General features: G+C 38.8%; 7 protein-coding genes across 12 annotated transcripts in view; 1 reads left to right on the forward strand and 6 right to left on the reverse strand.

Annotated features, from left to right (window-relative positions):
- The window catches only part of LOC129795447 (mediator of RNA polymerase II transcription subunit 1), a 1,235,552-nt gene that overhangs the window by 486,119 nt on the left and 726,468 nt on the right, over nt 1-22,965 (reverse strand). The gene's annotated exons all lie outside the window — the stretch shown is intronic.
- On the reverse strand, nt 7,649-10,844 carry LOC129794427 (uncharacterized). The gene is made up of 4 exons (XM_055835178.1): nt 9,974-10,844; nt 9,130-9,490; nt 8,182-8,280; nt 7,649-7,683 (listed from the first exon to the last, which is right to left on the reverse strand). Exons 1-4 carry the CDS (start codon nt 10,439-10,441, stop codon nt 7,649-7,651), a joined length of 963 nt encoding a protein of 320 aa, XP_055691153.1. The 5' UTR covers nt 10,442-10,844.
- LOC129795611 (zinc finger protein 501-like) lies at nt 11,841-13,807 on the reverse strand. 2 transcript variants are annotated; one of them, XM_055837053.1, is made up of 3 exons: nt 13,569-13,807; nt 13,199-13,486; nt 11,841-13,134 (listed from the first exon to the last, which is right to left on the reverse strand). In XM_055837053.1, exons 1-3 carry the CDS (start codon nt 13,571-13,573, stop codon nt 12,222-12,224), a joined length of 1,206 nt encoding a protein of 401 aa, XP_055693028.1. In that variant the 5' UTR covers nt 13,574-13,807; the 3' UTR covers nt 11,841-12,221. The 2 variants fall into 2 exon arrangements, with proteins under 2 accessions (XP_055693028.1, XP_055693027.1); XM_055837052.1 differs by lacking the exon at nt 13,569-13,807 and having other exon boundaries at nt 13,199-13,551.
- LOC129795643 (zinc finger protein 37-like) lies at nt 13,830-15,203 on the forward strand. Its single transcript, XM_055837098.1, has 2 exons — nt 13,830-14,262; nt 14,319-15,203. Exons 1-2 carry the CDS (start codon nt 13,961-13,963, stop codon nt 15,076-15,078), a joined length of 1,062 nt encoding a protein of 353 aa, XP_055693073.1. The 5' UTR covers nt 13,830-13,960; the 3' UTR covers nt 15,079-15,203.
- LOC129795652 (bifunctional methylenetetrahydrofolate dehydrogenase/cyclohydrolase, mitochondrial) lies at nt 16,155-18,040 on the reverse strand. Of its 2 annotated transcripts, XM_055837108.1 has the most exons (4): nt 17,794-18,040; nt 17,469-17,702; nt 17,167-17,341; nt 16,155-17,050 (listed from the first exon to the last, which is right to left on the reverse strand). In XM_055837108.1, the coding sequence occupies exons 2-4, from the start codon at nt 17,612-17,614 to the stop codon at nt 16,301-16,303; spliced, it is 1,071 nt and encodes a 356-aa protein (XP_055693083.1). In that variant the 5' UTR covers nt 17,615-17,702; nt 17,794-18,040; the 3' UTR covers nt 16,155-16,300. The 2 variants fall into 2 exon arrangements, with proteins under 2 accessions (XP_055693083.1, XP_055693084.1); XM_055837109.1 differs by lacking the exon at nt 17,469-17,702 and having other exon boundaries at nt 17,794-17,988.
- On the reverse strand, nt 18,261-20,813 carry LOC129795689 (cytochrome c oxidase assembly protein COX11, mitochondrial). 4 transcript variants are annotated; one of them, XM_055837159.1, is made up of 3 exons: nt 20,697-20,813; nt 18,714-19,146; nt 18,261-18,646 (listed from the first exon to the last, which is right to left on the reverse strand). In XM_055837159.1, exons 2-3 carry the CDS (start codon nt 19,101-19,103, stop codon nt 18,329-18,331), a joined length of 708 nt encoding a protein of 235 aa, XP_055693134.1. In that variant the 5' UTR covers nt 19,104-19,146; nt 20,697-20,813; the 3' UTR covers nt 18,261-18,328. The 4 variants fall into 4 exon arrangements, with proteins under 4 accessions (XP_055693134.1, XP_055693132.1, XP_055693133.1 ...); XM_055837157.1 differs by having other exon boundaries at nt 20,703-20,764; XM_055837158.1 differs by having other exon boundaries at nt 20,736-20,757.
- Nucleotides 20,912-22,965, reverse strand: part of LOC129795476 (uncharacterized) — a 31,317-nt gene continuing 29,263 nt past the window's right edge. Inside the window, exons 5-8 of the mRNA XM_055836788.1 lie at nt 21,870-22,849; nt 21,553-21,723; nt 21,361-21,478; nt 20,912-21,295 (exon numbers count right to left, since the gene is read on the reverse strand). Of these exons, the coding sequence (XP_055692763.1) occupies nt 21,253-21,295; nt 21,361-21,478; nt 21,553-21,723; nt 21,870-22,849 (1,312 nt within the window). The 3' untranslated portion in view covers nt 20,912-21,252. The remainder of the gene's footprint in view (nt 21,296-21,360; nt 21,479-21,552; nt 21,724-21,869; nt 22,850-22,965) is intronic.

Consider the following 22,965-nt stretch of genomic DNA (forward strand, 5'->3'; position numbering starts at 1 on the left):
ATACAAAAATCAAGTCACGATTTGACGAATGGTGCGATGGAGTTTGGCTCGAGGCGCGGGTGACTCCGGTCTACCACTGTAGATGCTGAAGAATTTCCAAGAAGAGCGAGATCATTGTAATGCTACAGCCTCCCTGTGTGGAGCATTCGCTACGAAGGCATAATCAAATTTCTTTCACAAACTCCTTATTCTAATTTATATCACTCTGGGAAGTGAAGAAAAGGGATGGAGAAATTTAATCGATTTCATTGTGATGCCTCTCTATGGGTTGCTCTTTGCGTATATTACTCGAGATTTTTTTCTTCTTCATCACAGCATTAAGCATACATCATGCTTTTCTTTAGAGGACGTTTTAAAAAATTACCCACACACACGATGCTCTCGGGAGAGACAAAAAGACCACGATCGGGGTGAAGAATATTATATATAGATACATACATATGTATATGGATGTAGTATATGATGTGAGATGGATGGAGGAAGGTACCAAGAGACGAAGTTAAGAGAAAAAAAAGAAGTGCGGGTCTCAGCGTTAAATTGTGTTAAAGGTGCATCTTCCATCTCATCCATACAATTTTAGACTCTGAATGTCACGATTCACGTTGTCTATGTCACGAATTTATTGTACATTTCCCTGTCTTTTTCGTTACAATCATCTTCGTTTTTTTTTCTCTTCATCCTTCTCTCATTTTTTTCTTAACTCTTGTTTTGTTTCTTAACAGCCCATGGGGAGAAAAGAATAATTCTGATTCTACAAAAGTGCGCTGAGGTGCGCGCGGCATCGTGAGTGGTGGCCACGTGAGAAATGAACATTTAGCCACGAGGTGTGAGTGGGAGCAAGATGGAAAATAATAAAAGGCAGGTAAATGTTTGACACGAACGTGTTCGACGATATCGGTCTGAAAATCTACTTATTTTTGCCTCAACAATAACGTATGAACTCATCCATTATTTTCTCGCGCGGCCCCATGAGATGAGCTCGCAGCGAGAAAAGATTTTTTCTTTATTTTTTGGGTACGGTTCTCCTGTGAGACGTCTTCCTAATACGGTCACACCTTTTAGTACATACTTCCACAAGCAATATTACCTCCATTGAATGTCAATTGATTTTTTTTCTTTGGATGAAAGAATGTACATCACCGTTTCGCGCACAATTGCTCCAAAATTTATTATGCAAATCCCATTCATGTCCCAATTGATTGTGTACCCGCACACACAATTTACTCGCTTTTCGAACATCTCTTTCTTCTATACCATATGGATAAATTTCTCTTTCCTATCTCTCCTAATTTCACCTCCTCCTCCTCCTCCTCCTCCTCAATCAACTGTCTCCATTCTTGTTGTGCAAGAACGTGCATTGGCATCATACAATTGGGGCTCATCTTCTACCTACATGTGAATACATCGAATTTGCTTCACAGCCGAGAGGAAATTTTCACCTAAATGCCTTGATATTTCATGATTCCACACTGAGATTTTGATCAATCAGAGAGACAAATGAGGAAGACCCAGAAAATAGGCACACCAACAAATCCCCAGCAGATCCATGGGAAAGAGACATATAACCATTTGCTTTGCCATGCAAATCGATGCCATTGAAACATTTTGGCATTGTACGGATATGCTCATGCAAAGGTTTATTTGATCTCATAAAGCTCTCTCTGTATGTAGGAGAACATATTGGTTCATTGACTTAAGTTTTTATTCCAATGATTTTAATGAATAGAACGTCATTAGAACTTTCAAATATGTTTTCCATAAGTTTGGGGATTTTTGCTGAAGAAGAAAGTTCTTCAAGTTTTAGATCAAGGGGTAGATTCTGGTAAAACTCTTTTCTTTTCTAATTTAAAAGATTTAGACAGTTGATATTTTTAAATTGTTCTACTGTCGGTTTATAAAAGAAAAATAAAGCACTTGTTGTTCCAGAAAATAGTCAGAAAGATCTTTAAAAAACTCTGGAAAAGAAATTTTCCTTTAAAAACAAGATTTAGAGTAAGAAATAGAATGTAAAATTAATTGTTAATATTAATGTAATATAACGTTCTCAGAATACGAAAAATTAACTGACGAATTGCAAGAAAATCAAAGAAAAGAAAGATTTTTTATCATAATCTATCCGTAAATTGATATTAAACCTATTGAACGTGATACTGGAAATTCTAATTTTCAATTCACAAATTAAGTATTAGAATATTACAAAAGGACTCGTGAACTGCATTCTATTCCATCTTAGAAACGAATAATTTCCCTTTAGATCTTTAAGGTAGATTAGATTTTGCTGCAGTTGCAAAGAAGGAAAGAAAATCATTTTAAAAGAATATAAGAAATTTTATTATTTAACAACGAGAAGAAAAATTAGGGAAATATCTTGAATTTATGCTAATTTTCTATACAAAAATTGCATTGAATTTTTCAGAGAAATACTAAAATTCACGAAAATTATTAATGCGAATTAGTGGATTTTTTGTCAGAGTCCCAAATACACCTTAAGAGCATTAAAAGTTCTCAAGAACTATACCCCCTGGCTCATGGTTAATTCCCACAAAAGCAAATTACGCAATACGGCTGCACCTTGCCCGGGTTCCCTTGGCCCGGTGCGTGCTATGTGTGCGTTGTACATATTATAAAAAGGTCCGTGGCGGAGACTCCTCGGGGGCACCGGCGTGCTGAAATTGAAGAATTTATCTACCCGCGCTCCTGGCCCAACAACAATGTGTCCGCATTTACAGAAAAGCGATATCGTGCCGTGTGGACTGATTATTATTATAATTCCTTATTTTCTTGTTATGATGAAGAAAATTTCTCGTTGTGCTAGTCGTTGGTCTTGTTTCGCTTTCTGCTACTTCCCTTCCCGCCCTGCTCCGGCACAGGAGGGGGGGCTCCTCTGATCGTGTAGCCACTCCGCGAGTCAATGTCAAGAAATTGGTCAGGCACAGCATGACACAGCTATGGGTATATTGGAGTCCCGCGAGAGCCAAGCTGAAGAATCATCATGCAAAGCCTCTCCGCGGGGTGGAAGAACACACGGCAATCATTGAGATTTTTTCGGACAGGCTCACCCGGTGAAGATGATGGTTTGAGTACACAAAAGAGGCTCCCATTAGGCAGCACACAGGAGGGACACTCAATTTTAGTTCTGTGCTGATGCTATTCGGAGGCTGTGCTGATGCCATTCGTGGATGCTGTATTAAAATGATCATTTATACAGCGCGCGAGAATTATATAGGCGAGGTTCTGTGGCCTCCTAATGAAAAATTCAGAATACACCCAAATTGTTATGTGACACTGAAGACACGGAGGAATTGCCTTCGATTGCCCCCCTACCTTCGCGCGGTCGCTGCCGCTGCGGGACAACGCAACAATGGGGCACGACATAAATTATATGAGTCTGTCAACAAGTGACCATTAAAGTTTGCATAAATTTCCCAATATGAACACTCTCACCCAGCAGCAAAGGGATGGACTAAAAAGAAATAAAGAATTCCTGGTCGGTGTGGCGCGAACGAGGCATATGAAAAATTAATACATCAATTAATTGCTAAAATGAAATATAAACGAAATTACACACACCCCGGTGTCTTCTCCCTGGGATAGATCTTTAATTGGATCTCATCCACACAGTTGACTCCTTCACCATCATCCATTTCATTCTAAACAACATGCCTGCGGTATCCGCCCACAATCGACTGTTTATTTTGTGATTTTACAACTCGACATAAAAGCAATATTGGTGCGCTCGATGGCCTTTTTGTCCATCATCTCACTTTTCGATGCTTCCTCTACTCCCCAAGAAATGATCACAAGCTCAATGGAAAATTCAGTGAAATTCTCCATAATGGTACGAGAGACCAAAGTGGAGGAGAGAGAGGAAGATGCAGAGTGGGAGAGTCATTTAATTTAAATAATACAAAAGGCTCGAAGATATAAAAACAAAACTCATATTGCTAGAATCAATATTTACACCGATAGAAATCGATGTAAAGAAAAGGTATTTCTGTTAGGACAAGTATTCTGTCTCAATTCACTTTATAACAATGATTTGTGAAAACACAGCATGCGAGCAAAAGTGGATTTTAAAAAATAATTCGAACACGACATTTCGGAGGTTTATACCTTCTTCATCAGGTCTGTAAACTATAGAAATGTATGAATTTCTCGAATTTCTAAAGGATAATATGAATTAGAATTTTTGAAAGTCTATTTGACATTTTTTTTCTAATGCTAAAAGATTGTATAACGTTTGAAAATTGATTTTTTATATTAATTTTTTTTGAGTATTTGAGATGAATTTTTCAAAGAAAGCTCTGAACTGCTTGAATTTTTAGGACGTTTCAACACACTAGGAATAGGATACTGAATCAGTTAATAAATTAAAATACAGTGGGACCCCAGTACAACGACGGCTTGGTTGAACTACTCTCGCGCATTGAAAATAATGAGTGTGAAGAGTACATCCGAGTGGTCGTTGTACTGGGGTCCCACTGTATGTCTCAATTTGTTGGTGAAAATTCTGACAATCATAAGCTGATATATTGCTGATTTCGACTAGAAAATTTTATCCTAATTCAGAGAAAAAAAAAGAAAATATTTGGTGTTATCTGTTACTTAATTAACCCTTTCGTGTCGATTGAAACAACTTATTTTCTCAAATTTTACTTAATTGTTTTTCCCACAATATTATGCCAAAGAAGACTGCGAAATGGTTTTTGAGAGCATCCAATAGGATAAATATTGCGATAAAAAGAATGCATGTTAAGTTAACCCTTTTGCGTCTACATGTCCTTTTTAACAAGATATTTATTCTGTGGATGCTCTCAAAAAACATTTCTCAGACAGAACGTCTTTTTTGACCTCGTCTGTTTAAAAAATTCATTTATAATTTGAAAAAACAATTAAATTCATTTAAATTCGAAAAAGTAAAATGTTTCTTTGGCCTACGTATGATCCAAAGAACGCGAAATGGTTAATTTGTTTAATGATTAATCAATTTATGATGTTCTAATGTAGTGCAAATTCTTCAAAGGAAAATCTAGACTAAATTATAAAATGAAACAATGTAAAGCATTATTCTGTATTACATTCATCTAATTTTTTTTTAACAGTGTATTCAATATGCAGGGTAATTCTCATATGTGATGCCTTCCGCACCCACCGTGGAGGTATTTAATAGCGCACAAGAATAAGAGAAGAAACAAGCAACAGAGCATCGTATGTGTTTACTTTAAATGCACCATTAGGTAATGGACCTTAAATGTTGACACGACCAAACTGACAATTTACATCACAAAAAACGAAGACTTAAAGATGCAGAAGATGGAGAAAAGGTATAAAAAAATGAAGAAAAAAAAGAGAAGGAAATGAATTTTGAAGTTTGATTCCTTCGCATGTTGCCTGCATTTAGAGATGCTACAATAGTCATTAATTCAAATCTGAATATTATGCACAATGATGCGTTTGTTAAATCCTGCACAATCCCCGCGAAGCGGCTGTGGATGGGTGAATAAATCTAAATAATTTTATGTGATGCCATTGAGTTCATCTGCGCCAACATTGGGGGCTTTTTTCGCGCCTTTCCTCATTACTTTTCACGCGCGAGTGCTGGTTGCCTTCGACCTCGTCGAAATTTCAGATAAGAATGCCACAACATAAGCCATAGAGGTAATATAGGAGGCACGTTTTGTCACATACTAAACTGGTGATTTGCATTTTCTTTGGTGCGTTTGTGTTCATTCCAATGGCCCGCGAGTTGTTGTAACCATTGGATGGCACATCCATTGAATTGATGATTAAAGGGAGTGGGAAATTGTTTGGTGTGTTTGTGATTCAAAAGAAACTCCCGGATTTGAGATTTATCGCTGATTCTATTTAGGAGAGATCCGCGCGCACGATGATGATGGTGTGGGCAACCCGTAAGAGGTGGTAGAGCGCGCAAGATGGTTTGAAGAAGTTTCTGTTTTTTTTTTTTTCATTAAGAAGAGAATTAAGAAAAGGAAATAAAAACAAGATACGAGAGATCCACCTTGACTCAATCCAATTGACGTCATCGAATCTCCTCTCTCAGTCAGAGAAAAATGTGTGTGCAGATTGGAAAACCTTCAAAGATATATTGAATTGCTTCTATTTATCTCGGGAGACGCGCACATATATATAGGTAGTTATAAGGTGTGGAAGAACATGAATATGGGAATTAAATATTAAAAACATTCATTTATCACTCTTGCGCGGCACACAAAATATATACACAAAACAACCGATTCAACTTTAATTCGTTCTTCACGCTGACTCAAAAGGCTAAATTTTATGTTCGCGGCTATTGAGCTGTTGATACTTTTAAAGGAATATCGCGAGAAAGAGAAAGAGTGAGAGAAAAGCAAAGCGATTTATTTCACCTATGTACACCTCATGTACACACAATCCCATCTTTAGGGGGCAAATAACCTGACCACGGGTCGTGTATTGCTTTAGCTTTTCACTAGACGTGTGGTACATGGTTCCCCCGGAATGAGGAAACTCATCAGTAATACATGAACAGTTATTTCGCGGTAGCAACATCTTTAATCAAACTTCCATGGCGGATTTTGATATGTACTATGTATATGTAAAAAATATAGGCAATGAGTCCAAAATTATGCTTTTTGATTACCTGTGGAGGTTCAAAGTTCAATGGGTACAATGAGTCAGTGTTATATGAGCTCAAATGGAGAAATTTAAGGATTTCCTTCGCTTAATTCATCGGTGAGGCGTTAAAAAGACATTATGCATAATTTTAACGCTTAAAGAAGGTTATTCAGCTATATATAGGAGTTGTACGGGGTCGAGAAAACAGTTTTTACCAGCATGATTAGAAAGTCTAAAAAGGATAAGAAATCAATCAATCAATCAACCAATTTTATCCCTTTAACCCTTTCACGTTTTTTTTGGGTCATACGCTGACCCAAACGTGAAACATTTTATTTTTTTCAATTATTTATTAATGTAATTGTTTTTCCATGTTACAAATACATCAAATTCACGAATAAGGGGTCAAAGAAGACGTTCTGAGTGAGAAAAGTCCTCTAAAAAAATCATAGAATAAAAATCGCGATAAAAGAGCGCATGTTTCAATGTTTTTATGTTTCACGTTGGACGTTAAAGGGTTAAATGCTTCAAAACATTAGCAGTAATGTTTCGTAGCGACAAATTCATTGAAGAAACAAAATGAAATCTTTGTCCAATTTTTTTTTATGTGATTTTAGGGCTTTCAGGGGATAGGGGTTAATTTTTGGCGCGTTCTTATTCTTTTTTGGTTCTCTGAAAGATCATGCGGATGAAAATTGTTTTCTAGGCCAAGGGAAATTCCCATATATGTATCTGAATAGCCTCCTTTAAAAGGTTCACACTGACTGAAAATTTTCTAATTATAAAAGTATTATTAGTTAATTAAAAATTAACATTTATTAGCCTCAAAAGAAAAATCATTTAACAACACTTTAACAACCTTAACAAACCTTAAAATCTCTCTTTGGCTAATTTCTAATGACGAATCAGCAATGTTAAGACAAAGATGGCACATTTTCAAGCATTTCAACGCGTGGAAAATCATAGCCAAGGGTCAGTGTGTGACCAAAGTCTTCTTATACTTTTGACATGAATTTCTATCAATTCTTTTTCAAATTGGCGCGGTGATCACCTCACTATGCGTAGCTGCACATACATAAAAAATTGCTTAACGTGATTTATGCACGGAAATTCTCTTTTGCGGGCTTTTCCACTCTCTACTACACGCTTTAGTGGGTTCATTGTCTCGCAACTATTGGGCTTATATAGCGAGATCTTTTGGCTTTCAATTAGACCACAATTAGGTGTACACAGCAAGTACACATCCTCTGTGAGAATTGTTCCACCTTGCGCACAACCTTGCACGATTTGAAATAGATAGAAAAAAACGAAAGAAAATCTATCGCAGGTTCTTTTCTTTCAATCACCCGAGTTGTTTTTGTATACCTCCATCTATCCCGGTGAGATCCATAAATGCGTGGTATGGACTGGGTATGTATACTGATGGTATGTGATAATGAAGAAAAAGGCACGAAGAATAAGGAGCGATAAATTTTAAGCGGGTGTGAAATTGGCTTTTTCGATGATTTATTAAATCTAATTTTCTGTTGGTGTTTTTGTCCAAGCTTTTGATGGGTTTCGTGCATTGATAAATTAGGTGTTCGCTCCAGACGGACTTCTGGCTGTGAGGATGACAATGAGCTGGGCAATTCAACTCTTTGCTTCTCCTCCATATCCAACTGACTGCCAAAAAAACAAACCAGATCAAAACTCATCTTTTTTCTTACACTGCGCATGAATTGCTTCCTTCTTTTATTTTTTCAATTTATCGGCGCTATACTTTAATTAATTTCTCCATCATATATTGAGAGATAAACACGATTAGATAGAAGAGAACATCACACGCAAATTCACGATTGTCTGGGGATACTTTTTTTTCTCTGCAATACCCACATTTTATGCCAAATATGAGAGAATCCCATAGCTTCAGAAATTAATTTAATATTTTTTTTAATCTGTAAATTCTGTTTTGTGCGATTATTTTCATAAAATTTATTTATTTTTTCTTGAATGCCTAATAAATTGAATTTCATGAATTTTATATATTTGTTTTTATTATAGGAATATTTTATTATTATTATTTGTTCAAGACGTTCAAGATTTAAATTAGGTGCATCGTGTAGGAATATTTTAATGAATCTTTAAAATAACAAAATTTTCCCTTTTAAATTCATTTTATCTTAATCTAAAGATCTTATGGTAACTTTTCTTAGGTTTTGTGAAATCTTATATATTTTTTTACTGATATTTAATTATTTATATTCAAAAGGTAAATTCTTCGAAAATATCTTCCCTTATTTCTTATTCCTCAAAGGTATCTCAGTCCATAAGAATTCATAATCTTCATTTACTTGTCGATGAAATTTTGCATAAATTTCGTTTTAGGAAAACAATAACACATAAAATCACATCGAAAACATTTGATGGATATCACATTGAAAAATTTCATATTTTAGGTAAAGTTTCATTTGAAAAATTTATTTATTTAGGCCTGTATTTAGTGCCTGTAGATCATTCGCATTCTTCGCTTACCTTCGGGACTTCTGTCTGCACCCCCCGGAGATCCACTGTCCCCTGAAAATTGCCTCTGAAGCAATGTCTGACACCCCAGACTAGACTGTCGTGGAAGTTGCTTAATGACGTTCACCGGAACGGAGCAACGTCGATCCAAGACCGGCGTTGTAGGGAATGAGGACATGCTGAGGATCCTGTGGGCTTCATTGGCCCTCATAAGCTCATAATTGGTGGCGAAGGAAGTTGGCTGGATGGATTCAATTGTAGATCGACGATAGAGTTTTGACGTACCGAAAGATTTTCTTTCATTTCTCGCAAATGTAAAGTTCTGCAGCGATAGCCTCCGTGAAACATTGCCATTCGATGTAGATTTCTTGCGCTGAAAATTAGAAATTGACATTGGGTTAGAAAAAAAACACCAAAACATTGAAAGAAGAAATTTTGTATTAAAATTCTATCATTAATTTTAAAAAAAATACAACGAATAGTAAAAGAAAATTATAGAGCCTCAATGGACCCCACATGGCAGACGAAGGGTTAATGAATTACGAAAAATTTTAAAAACCATCTCTAGTTGCGTTACTAAAATAAATTAAAAGATTTGACAAAATTATAAGAGTTTTTAAAGATTTTTATTAATTTTAAAAATACATTTTTAAAGAAATTCCCGAAATTCCATTGCAAAGATTGCAAATAAAATTCTTTTTCTGCTCCCGCTCTTTGATCTTCATCTTAAATTCAACAATGAACGCTGTTCAACAGCCTATTAGAACACCCCCTTTAACACCTTAATCTCCCTGTGTGTGTTTAAAATAAACCTTAATGGATTTTTAATGCCCAAACTCTCGATCGAATGGCTCACCTCCTTCAAGTCGTTTGTCATCTCAAAGCACGCCTTCCCGAGTGAGAGAAGCAACCACAAGATGCAGGAGATGATCACGGGATTTGCTGAATTGACGTTATTTTCATCTTCGGTGCCTTTGACCTTCCGCCTTTCGCCCAAGGTGCCTCTACCACTTTGAATATTCCCACTGCCCTTATCACCAATCACTGAAGCAATTTTATTGCCATGTGCGCTAATTGAATTCGCGCCGTTTGCGTCGGAATCCCAGAATGGTGCTCTTCGTAGGCAAAAAATGTAGAAAAAATTCGTTCTATTTGCCTCCATGTCCACGCAGAGGTTATCCTTCAGTATCCTTGACCTTTCCATGATTTCCGTCAAATTTTCCTTCTCACTGCCATGCCTCAAATTCCGCTTTTTGAGGCACATGGAGACAAGGCTCAGGATGAGAATTAAACTGATAAGGATTATTTTTCGATGCTGCCACATGATTATCCTTTGGATTTCCTTTAATCAATAGCACAATTGCACCAAATTCAGGCCACAAACGTCACACACCACCCAAACATCATCAGGATCTGCGTACCTGCCCGAAAAACGCACCCTGCTCTCAATTTTATTTTCTCTCCTCTCTTTTGAGCGCCACACATGCGGAGAGCATAGACGGGAGATGGCGGCTCAATCGCAATACATAAAACGCTTCAATGTTGGCAAAACAAAGTTTTTTTGCTCTCGGTATTATCTCTTTCCACTCTTTCTTACTCCTGTGGATTGTTTAATAACAAACCACCTACGCGGGTTGTTTACGATAAAGAGGTGCAGCATTCTTCAAATAAATTAATTGAGGAAATGGAATCTTTTGTATTTCTTGACTACTTTCAACACTTTCAATATCCTCTGTTAGTTGTGAATTAATTTCATTTCGGGACCTGAAGAAAATTTAAATAAATTCGAAATGTTGAAAACCTTTTTGAGGAACGTAGTAGGCTGTTCAATGCCAAAAGCTTGGAAAATTGATGTGTTGAATCTCACGTTTTCAAAGACAGGATTTGTTCAAGAATGAACATGAATTGTTAGCACTTCTAAAGTGCATTCCTCGCAAAATAAGTAAGCCCATAGAAACTTCCAAAAAGTCCAGAGTACTCCCAGAGTACATTCCTCCCAAAGTTATTATGTCCCATAGTAATTCCCAAAAATCCAAAGTACTTCCAGAGTACGTCATTCCCCAAATCAATAGTCATATCGTTTGCAAATTAACAACAGAATTTGCAAGCTTTGTGTCTCTTGCATTTCCTTTGCACCTTGCACTAACCCAATTTAGTTGTAAGCAATTTCCCACACTCTCAGTGGGACCAAAACCCAGTGTACAAAAATTGTATAAATAGGTTAAGATTTTTAATAAATTATGCATTCCACCAGGAAGGTTCGTTTGATTCCCTTCCACCTCCAGGCTAGGCCTGGAGAGACCATAAGCGCAAATACCCATTTGCTGCTTTTCGCCAAAACCCACCGGCGAAACCAAGTACTCAAGGCCGGGATAAATTCTCTGCGAGGCAGCTTCAAAGCGCCCAATCACGCTACGGGTGGCCCCTTTCCAGTAAGGAGCCTTGTCATTTGACATACCGGTGGATTAATCATCCTAGCGTTTTTGAAGGCATAAGCCTCCATAGAGATAAATTTCCCCCCAAAACTACCTTGAGGAAAGACCTGACTTACACAAGGAATTTCTCGACCGGCATAGGCCGAGATTTTCTTTGGTGTTTTTGTTAAGTGAATTTATTCCTTAACAGGATTCATGGAACAAGGTCCTTTAAAAGACGTTCAATCAGTAATACATCATCAAGCGACTCCTGACTCTGTCACAGAAAAGATTAAATAGCAAACGGTACCCTCTTAAGATCTTTAATTTTCCTGATTTTCCGGTCATCGTCAAGGAGAAAATGTTTCGTCCAATAAATTACGCTTACTTCCCAAAGCTTTCAAGGCTTATCCGTACCTTCCTCAGGGGCCGTGTTATTTGAGTAACTTCAAAAATTCGTGTAGTTTGAGTAAGTAAGGGTCATAAGGGATTAAGCAGGTATACGGCTAAAGTGTCATTTGGGTAACTCCTCGCAGGTAAAGTTTCCTCATGAAGAACTATGCGGTTTTCATAGCTTTTTATAACATGTGTAAAAAAACCAAGAGGATGGTATAACCTCTATTACGTGAAGCAAAGTTACTTTTTGTTGAACAAAATGTACATAATGACAGGATCCTTTAATTCCATAAATTACTTTGTGGAAAGCTGCGATGTCGTTTGCCTCCCACTTGGCTTTTCTCGACTACTCCGAACAAACTTGTGATCCCCATACTTGGAATGTAGAGCCATGTGCCTTACAGCGTGTTCCTTGCGGACAAAGGCGCTGTCGCAGTAATCACATTTGTAATTTTTTATATCCAAATGCGTCATTATGTGACGATTTCGTTGCCCTTTGGACGTATACTGCTTATCACACATTGAACATTGGAACATCTCCCTGTCCAAACGATGTCCTTTTTTGTGCAAATTCAAGCTAGACTTCCCCTTGAGAGCCTTCCCGCAGATATCACAAACGTACGCCTTAACATCTGTGTGTGTTCGCAAATGATGTCGAAGAATTCCCTTTGTACGGAAGGATTTTGTGCATTGATCACATTTGAAGGGCTTCTCATCTGAATGGGTACGGAGATGATCCTTAAGGGATATTGTCCTCCCAAAGGCCATGCCGCAAAATTCACAGACATAGGGTCTTGCTGTTGTGTGGCAGAGACTATGAGATTTAAGGCCACACTTTGAACTGAATGCCTTTGGGCATTTATCGCATCCAAAAGGCCTCGGTCTGTCCTTTATGTGCGTTACAACATGTTCCTTTAACTTATGCAACTGACTGTAGGACTTTGTGCAGTGGCTGCATTGGTAGATTTTCTCTCCGGTGTGTTTCAGTAGATGCTTCTTCAGCTTCTCTCCATCATTGAATCCTTTGGAACATACTTCACAACTATACTTCCTCTGATGCATCCTTACGTGAGATTTATACGATGAACGGGTTTTAAGGACTTTCTCACATTTTGGGCATTTATAGGGTGGTGGACCAAGAGTACGGGACCATCTTTTTGGGATTAAATCCACTATCGCCTTGTCTGTCTTTGAATCCTTGAAGGATCTGTAAATAGAGTACATTTTAGAACATAATCTTCAATGGGTTTTGAATCAATCGCAATTTTTACCCAATACTACTCGACTCATCCTTGATGTCAGCTCCTTCAATGGCTTCCACGTGTTCTTCATAGTTCTCAGCTACTTCTGGAGTAATCTCAATCTTTGCTTCCAGTTCCTCTTCCTTCAATGCCTCAACGAAGATTAATTTATGGAATTCTGGGAATTCAGTGTGTGAAATAAGGATTTCTGAATCGAATTCCCCTTTGATGTCGTTCTTAGAAGAACAATCTGGATTCTTGCATGTGATCAACGTTTCTGTTCCTTGTGTTACTATTTCTTTTATAACTGCAGAACACCTGTAAATCAGGATGCGACACATTTTTTTTTAACTTGTCAACTCTAAACATCAACAAAAACAACAATAAAGCTTCTACTCACAGCATGTTGTTGACGGGTTTCCTAATTAAATGAACGTCTGGAAAAATCTTGCAGGACACTTAAGGATTTCCTGGTACATAATTCAGTGCTTCATCTGGGATTTTTCATTAAAAATATATTAAGGAATCTCTTTCACATCACAAGGTAAAGAAAAAGCATTAAAATTGCTCCTGGAATACCCTTAAATAAAAGTAAAGAAAAAAACAATGGTCAAATATTTTAAAATTGCCTCCATTTTGAAGGAAACCCTTCAACTGTATGCTGTGGTAAAGTGACAGCAAAAGTTTTGAGTGTATAAAAACATCCACCCTCGACTTTTGTTATTTTGTGAATTTACGTTAAAATTTAGCTTAATTTTTAGCTAAATTGTTGTGAAAAAGATTCCTTTGAGGATGTGCCGTATCCTTATCTATGGCTGCCCAGCGGTAGATAGGCAAATAACAACTGATGGAACGCAGACGCTCATTTCGTGCAGACAAATCATCGTTGACACCAAGGACAATATAAAAAAGGAGAATTTTGATCATGAAATATTCATTACACACGGTCAAATTCCCGATTTGCACGAGCTAGTGTTTGTGCAGTCGGTGAAGGAGGAAGAACCAGAGGTTAAGAGTGAATCCGAAGAACCCTATGAGGAGTTTGTTGAGGCCATTGCATCCTATTCAGAGAAGGAAGAAAGTACGAAGCTTAGGTAAGAAGCATGTCAAATGTTGTCCGGAAAAATTCTCATTAGGATGATTTTAAAAGTTTGCAGAGATCAGATAGTGAATCACCAGCTCCGGATGCAGATCATGACGACGATGAAGATGACGAAGATGATGGGGAGGAGGAGGATGAGGATGATGATGAAGAGGAGACAGACACAAAGAGAAAAAGGAAGAGAAGATCACGCAAACCTGATCCAGATGCTCCGTACAAGTGCTCCAAATGTGGCAAAATCCTCAAAACAAGACGTACATATCGCACACACATGAAAATGCATCGAGAACGGAAGTACATCTGCGAACTCTGCTCTCGGGGATTTGTGAATTTTGACAAACTAAAGCGGCACATGCGGAAGCATACCGGCGAGAAGGCCTTTGCATGCCACATCTGTCCGAAATCCTTCAATTCACGCCACCATCTGGATGTTCACATACGCAGTCACACAAATGAGCGCCCCTTCAAATGCCACCTCTGCCCGAAATCTTTCCAATCCAAGTCAAATCTCAATCCACACCTACGCGGCCATACGGGCATAAAGTCCTTCGTGTGTGAGGTATGCGGGAAGGCTCTCGCCACAATGGCCAGTTTAACGAAGCACATGAATAGCCATGAGGATGTGAAGTTTGAATGCTTCGTCTGTCAGAAGATCTTCTCGTCCATTGGAACGCGCGATCGCCATTTGAAGACGCACACAGGTGAGAAGAAGCACAAATGCAATATTTGCGACAAGGCATTCGTCCGGAAGGATCATGCCAAAAATCACATGGCAATGCACGTTAAACGGGGACGTGATAAACTTTAGCGCCAAGATGAGGTCCATCCCGAAGGACCCAATACGGATGAATGTCTCCCCAAGACGCCAGTTTTTCATTAAAAAAAATTAATTGTAAATGCATATTTAAGATAAATATACATCTAATCTCCTAATTCTAAGGATTTTTTAATTATGATTCTAAAAATTAATAAATCTAATAAATTATTAGTTTGAATTTAGCGCGCTTGGGCGATGGTATAAGCAAGATGGTGAATATGAATGGTGAAAAAGGAAATGTGGGGAAAATGAAACCCTTTACCGGCAAAAATGACAGATCGTACAAAGACCAGTCAAATGGAAGCAAAAAGATTTTCTCCGTACAAAAAAAGTGTTAATTATCGTGAAATCATTTTCTGCAGCCTGCTTGTACCTTCTTAGAGGTCATCTGCATACGGAAAGTCTGCCTGGGGCCAAGGAATTGTCTTCTAAGTAGGTGGAATCCCATCTGAATTACGGAAATAATTTGTCCGGGAATGAATGTTTTTTTTGTGCGACTCTTCACAATTTTCACATATTTGACCGTTAAACACGCACAATTTTCCACTTTTCACATTTTCACGGGCACTCACTACGTTTTAGCGAGCCACTTTTCACTTTTCCTGGAATAAATTACCACCAAATGTCGGAAAAATTGCAGAAAACTGTTGGGGTAGATCGTGTCAACCCATGTATGGGAGTTCAAAATTTTCGACATATTTTCTATCCATTTGTTGCAAAATGGCGTGATTGAAAAAATACAAAATTCTCTGTTTTAGTGGGTATAAAAGTGAAATTCCTTGTTGCGGATTAAAAGGTGAGAAGTTTAGCTATGAACTACTATCAATCTCTCAGGTGGAAAATCATTGGAAATGTCGGAAAATTCCACCGACTTTATTTACCCCGCTGGTGATTATATTTACCCGCCGAGTTTTAAAGCTCGAAAACTCATATTTCCTGGGGAGATAGAGAAAAGTGGTCTGAGACAAAGTTGTAGGGCAGGAAATTTCCTATGAAAATGACCTATCGCGGAAATTCTCTTGCCCTAGGGGAAACCTGCAGATAAGGATTTATACAAATTGACAACGTTTATAACTTTATTAATTAGTTTTTATTTTATCTTTATTAGTTGGTCTACCAAAATAGGTGACCAATCTAATTTGTCCATGGATACAATCGATGGGAATTATTGTTGAAAGTTTTTGATAAAAAAAATACTCATGTAAAGTAAATGCTATTTGGTCGATTGTCGCTTCATCTGGAGATTCTTGGCCGCAATGATGGTATTCTTCATTAGCATGGCAACAGTCATGGGTCCCACACCACCGGGAACGGGTGTAATGTGTCCAGCAACCTTCTGCACTTCCTCAAAATCCACATCTCCCACCAGGCGAGTCTTCCCTGTGATCTCATCCTTAATCCTCGTGATACCCACGTCAATGATGCAAGCACCTGGCTTCACCATATCCGCCCGAATGAGTCCCGGTACCCCAGTTGCACTAACAATAATATCCGCAGATCTGCAGAAGCGCGCCAATTCCTCTGGTGGAGTGAATCTGTGGCAAATGGTTACCGTGGCATCCATTGCTTCGGTATCATTGCGCCCATCAGCGTGCAGAAGCATCGAAATGGGCATCCCCACATTCTTACTGCGTCCCACAACCACGGCATTCCGTCCAAAGGTCTCAATACCCGTACGCTTGAGCAGCTCCTGCACTCCAAGTGGCGTACACGGGATCAGGGTGTTCATGTCCAAACACAAACGCCCCACATTCTTCTCATTGAACCCATCGACGTCCTTATCGCAGCTCACTGCATTGCAAATTGTACGCTCGTGAATGTGACTCGGTAGTGGTAGCTGCACTAGAATTCCATCAACTTGATCATCTGCATTTAGCTTCTCAATCACATCCAGCAGTTCTGCCTCCGAAATTGTCTCCGAAAGATTCATTGTGGTGCTGCTGATGCCCACCTCAGCAGCAGCCTGTAAAAAAAAGAGAAGAGAATGAGTTTTTTGCTGATCTGTGAGGAAGTCTGGGGCTTGTCCCGGATTATCAATGCGGGATCAGAGGTTACGGAGGCATGCGTCAATGTGTGTACCTTCATTTTGTTTTTCACATACGTCTGACTCGCGGGATCTTCCCCGATAAGAATCGCCGTCAGCTGTGGTTGCCTGTGACCCTCATTCATCCACTCCTCCACCTGCTGCCGTAATTCCTCACGAATCTGCTTGGCAATTTGCTTTCCATTGATCAATTTGGCCATCCTACTGAAGCTGCGGGGTGGGAAGAAAGGAATCACCCAATTTGGGATTATGAGAAAGACCTTCAAAGGTTTAGTTAAAAGCTACAAACGACCACACAGCTATAAATCTCTCTTCTACAGAGGACACAGCAGCTCACCTATTGCTGTGAATTAGTAGCTTCTTCTCAACAGAGACACTCTTCATTAATTCCCTCATGATTGAGCACTGATTGATTAACAATTTCCCGGAATGACTTCTCTGGACGAGATGCAATTGCGAAATGAGGCATCGTATAGCAAACATGAGTACTTTGTACTTTCGCGGGGCCCCTTTGTTGCGTCAATCAATCATTATTGCATCAGATAAAGCATGCAAAATATTGTGATCATCCCTCGAACAAGGCGAGAAATACGCGTATTTATGATTTTTATGCTGATCTTCGTGATAATGAGAAATTCCAAAATTATCAGGTGAGAAAATACCTTTGCAATTAACTACCAAATTCCACGGATTTTCCTGCTTTTCCACTTACAATTCAGCCAGGGCACAACCAGGGGAACTTTAATACTGACTGCAGTGGCTTTTCCACGTGGTTTGGAAGCGCAGAAAAGAAGCTTTTTTACACCTGAGTGTCAAAACAAAGCAGGTCAAGTGCAATGAAGTTTTAAATCTATGGTCAAAGGCTATCTGTTTTTTACATATTTTCCCCTCTTAATTGCTTTGTCAGCTAATCTGGATGACATATATTTATTCATGTGGAATGCCTACGAACTCCTCTTATCGCTACGTCATGTATTTATTATTATTTAAAGCAAAAAATTATCAAAATGCTGAACGTAACTTGGCAGGGCCCATTAAAGCACAAATGCGGATTTTCTCCATGGGAAAACACCTAAGAATGTCGGATGGGCTTTTGAGATTCAAACACCAGAAGCATAAAAACTTGTAATTGTTCTAAAAAGCATTTTTTTTTAATCAATTTCTACTTAATTTAACAACACTATTTTGCAGTTTTGGTTAGTGTCTATTGGCGTAGGAGGGCATTTGCAAATTAAGTCCTTCTTTTGACTCAAAAAATGTGTAAGATAGCGTGATTTCGTCAACAAGCTCCATTTTGGGATCTTCACAGAATTCTGGATCAATGTAGAAGAACACGGGCATATCGACTTCCTCATGGGGATTCAGTTGTTGCTCCTCGAAGCAGAAGCACTGGATTTTATTGAAGTACTGTCCCGCCTCGAAGGGGATCACGTTGTACGTACTAATCCCGATTACGGGTTGATTTGTTGGATTCTTCGCCGTATAGAAGGCCAGTGCAGTCTCGCCAGGAGATACCTGCGGGTGAGCCAGAGATTATCACTTCTTCTTTTTTTTTTCAAAATATCTTGTGGACACAACATACAATAATTTCAACTTGCTGTGGTTTAAAATTCCATCGCATTGCTGCTCCGAGATCAGCATTGAATTTAATTTTGATGGGTCTATCCTTGATTCTCTGCATTTTCTCCACTTTGGAGCCATCATCGGCGGATGATGTTGTACCCCCATAGCTGTAGGCTTGGCAGAACATCCTATACAGGGGTACAGCAGCATAGCTGAGTCCCACAGTTAAAACACCGGCAGCTGTTACGTAGTACAGCGTTGAACGAATTCTCTTCCTAACTTCCTCATCATTCTGTCTTGAGCTTTGCCATCTTATCTGTTGTTGAGGGATGTTTCTTAACTTCCAAGGGCTCTGTCTGCTCGATTGTCTCAGGGAATTTGAGGAAATTAATAGCAAAGTTCTCAACATTTTGTCTCCTCCCCAAAGATTTATTCATGAACCACGTGTGCTCCTTTGAAAGAAAAGCCAAGAAATCAATGCTAATTAATTTATTTTCAATGACAGTACCTCAATTTAATTCAAAAATAAACCTTTTATGGTGCTATGCAGGAAAAGAATGTCAAGAGAAAATGATCATGACATTTTTTCCTGACATTTTTTGTCATTCTATCTCACTCCCACTAATGTATTTTCCTATCTTTCGTCTTTTTCTCACGCATGTTTCCGACATCTTTTTTCGTGGCATGCTTTTTTTCTTGCGCACAACATGTTATTATTTCCTTGAATTTTCTCAAGATTTGGGGGTATTTTCCCCAAAGAAAAGTGGAAAATGCTTAGCTAAAGAGCCCACAGTGCCAGGAAAACAGTGGAAAATGGAAATTTACGGTCATTTAGCGGCCAAATATGTGAAAATGCGCGAAGTGAAAAATCAAAACATTCTTTCCCTGACCAATTTTTACGGGATTCTTTTCTATATTTTGACCACACAAATCACTTCTTGCGGGCTTTTTGTATCTTCCTACAGGTCATCTGCATAGGGAAGGTCGGCCTGGGGTCAGGGAAATGCTTCCTGGGTGGTGGAATCCCACCTGAACGCGAAAAACTGGTCCGGGAGTGAATGTTTTGCTGTCGAACTTCACTGTTTTCACTTATTTGGCCAAAAAATACCCGCGATTTTCCACTTTTCACACCTTCACAGGCACTAAGAACACTTCCACAAGCCGCTTTTCACTTTTCCCGAGCTAAAATATCACAATTCACAGAGATAATTGACGAAAAATAAGAAACGTGTTGATTACGCAAGAGCTTGAAAAAGAATGTCGCAGGAACATGTTTTTTTCTGTCATTCTTTTTCCAGCTCTTGTGAAGTCAACGTATTTGTTAGTTTCTGCAATTTTCTCTGTAAATTGTGATATTTTAGCTTGGGAAAAGTGAAAAGCGGCTTGTGGAAGTGTTCTTAGTGCCTGTGAAAGTGTGAAAAGTGGAAAATCGGGGGTATTTATTGGCCAAATAAGTGAAAACTGTGCAGTTTCTATAGCAAAACATTCACTCCCGGACCAATTTTTTCCGCGTTCAGGTGGGATTCCACCACCCAGAAAGCATTTCCCTGATCCCACACAGACTTTCCGTGTTGCAGATGACCTGTTGGAAGGTCAAAAAAACCTGCAGGAAGTGATTTGTGTGGTGAAAATCCGAAAAAGAATCCCGTAAAAATTGGTCAGGGAAGGAATGTTTTGATTTTTCACTTCGCGCATTTTCACATATTTGGCCGCTAAATGACCATAAATTTCCACTTTTCACGGCTTTCCTGGCACTGAGAACACTTCAGCAAAGCCCATTTTCACTTTTTCATGGAAAAATATCCCCAAATACTGAGAAAATAATACGAAATGAAAAACATGTTGAGTGAACAGAAAAGAATGATGAAAATGTCGGAAGCATGCGTCAGAGAAAGACGAAAGATACAGAAATACATTAGTGGGAGTGAGAGGGAATGACAAAAAAATGTCAGGAAAAAATGTCATGATCATTTTCTCTTGACATTCTTTTCCTGCATAGCACCATTACTGATTTTTATGGATTTTTCATTTTATTTCTCACGAATTAATAAATTTATTTGTTAAAAACTTTCTTCACTACGGTTTGTTTTGATTCTCACAACAGCTGATTGAGAAGCGCTTTTATCATTGAAAGCACTTTGGGAAGCTTTCAAGAGCTGTGAGCCGCAGTTGCTCAAAATTTTCAAATTTTCATTTTCCGTTACAAAGAAAACACAATTTTGGGATAGAGATTCTTTTTTTTATTCAAAAATCTTTTTGCATTCAACAATCAAAAAACGGTGACTAGAGAAGTTGTTTTTTCTTCATTTTTTTCAGAATGAATCTTCATGAAAAACTATATGTATATAATTAAAAATTAATGAAGAATCACAACGATTTTTTATGCTAAACACAATGAAATTTTCACAACGTTAATACTCTTAAGAAAATACATACAAGTGAATGAATCTTTCTTTTAAATAAAAGCCTTAAAATAGTTATTTTAATGCTACATGTGGTGCTGCAGGGGCTATGTCCAGTTGAGGGCACAGTCGTGATACACCAACATTGCCACAATATCATGAATTTTCCATGCTATCGAGGGATTTTGCACGCTGATGCCTGCGGGAGAAAATCATAATTTTGTAATTACGTTTTGTTAAATTTTTTTTTGATTGATTGCTCACTTCCTTCTTGTCACTTTGAGCACAATTGGACCCTCACGGACATTCTTGAAGAGCCCTATTGTATCCGAATGACTCATACCGTGAACACTTGTGTTGTTGATCTTTAGTATTTCATCTCCTGCGCAAGAAAAAAAGCAAAAGAAAAGCAATAAGAAATCAATTTTCTCTGTAAGATATCATACTGCTGCTTACCCGCCTGCAGTTGACCATCATCCGCAGCTTGTCCACTTGGGAAGACAGTTTTCACGAAGATTCCCATGTTGCCCTTTGGAGAGTCTTTCCCGCCAACAATGCTGAATCCCAGTGACTTCATGCCAGTTCCCTTATAGAATTTTATTGTGAGTTGAGTACTCTTCTGGGCACCTATAGCAATAAACAAATCAAATTCAATTGTTATTTGAAGAAAAAAAATGACTCAACGGGATTTGAACCGAAGTCATTTCCTTTGAAAGTTCAGTGCTCTGTTTGTTGTGCTAGTTTTTGTTCTCAAAAGATACATCCTTCCTTACCGTCTTTTACACCTGAGAGCGTTGTATCCTCATGCGAACTGGCATGCTTCTGACTACACTTATCGAGATTCATCTGCTCCGGCACAGGTTGTTCCGGTAGATTCCCCTCTGTATGAGATCTCTGAATTGTCTGGTGTGTCTCAGCGGGCACCACAAGTTGCAGGGTAGTTTCACTTTTGAATGACTTTCCATCTGTGTCGGGTTTCTTTTTGAATTTGATTGATCTGTAGCTGGGTCTGTTGCGCTGGGACGCAGCATCGTCCGTAACATCGGGTGTTGTTGGTCCACTTTGACTCCCTTGAACGTGACGCAGGATATCGGGATCGGGTAGGGAGTGAGCACGTTTTGTTAGGGAAAAATTGGGTGGGATTGGTATGATGGATTTGTAGTTCTCCTCATCATCCTCGGCATCGCTTATGGCGATTGTGGGGCTACATCGTGTTGGTGGGGATGTCGATGGTGTGCTGGAAACTGAGTAGCGTGGTGAGAGCTGCGTGGATGGGGTATCTGAGGGGCGCTTCTTCAGCATCTGCCACTTCTCATCGTCACTTATGGTATTGGTGATTGTGATGCGATTGGCATACACGGGAACATATTCCGTGGTGTGATTGTAGAGGGGTGTAAGGGGGAAGGGTTTTGAGGCACGTGGATTTCGTGTTAGAGTCCTCATGGGTGACAGGAGAGCCTTGCGCTGTGGACTTGGGTCGCTCGTGCGCAACACCAATTGATCCAGATCACTGCACGAGAGTCGCTTGCTGCCCATGAGGGTGTGCACCCCCTTGGATTGATCGTCGCCAATGCGAATCTTTGTACTGCTGAAGGTACTTGCCAGGGTAGTTAGCTCGTCATGCGCGATGACGAGGTCTACGCAGTTGTCCACAAAGGTCAGAATCCGCTGCACGGTGCTTGGCGATTGGAGGCCACGTAAATGATGTCCATTTACATTGACAATCTCATCACCGACGCGGAGGCGTCCATCTCTATTGGGTAAAAGCAAAAAAAAAGTAATAAATTTTTCTAGTTCATTATTTGACAAAAAAAATTGCAAAATTTGATATTAAAATCCAAAAAAGAAAGACGCGTTATGAAACATTAT

The sequence above is a fragment of the Lutzomyia longipalpis genome, chromosome 4, assembly GCF_024334085.1.
Source record: "Lutzomyia longipalpis isolate SR_M1_2022 chromosome 4, ASM2433408v1".
NCBI lineage: Eukaryota > Metazoa > Arthropoda > Insecta > Diptera > Psychodidae > Lutzomyia > Lutzomyia longipalpis.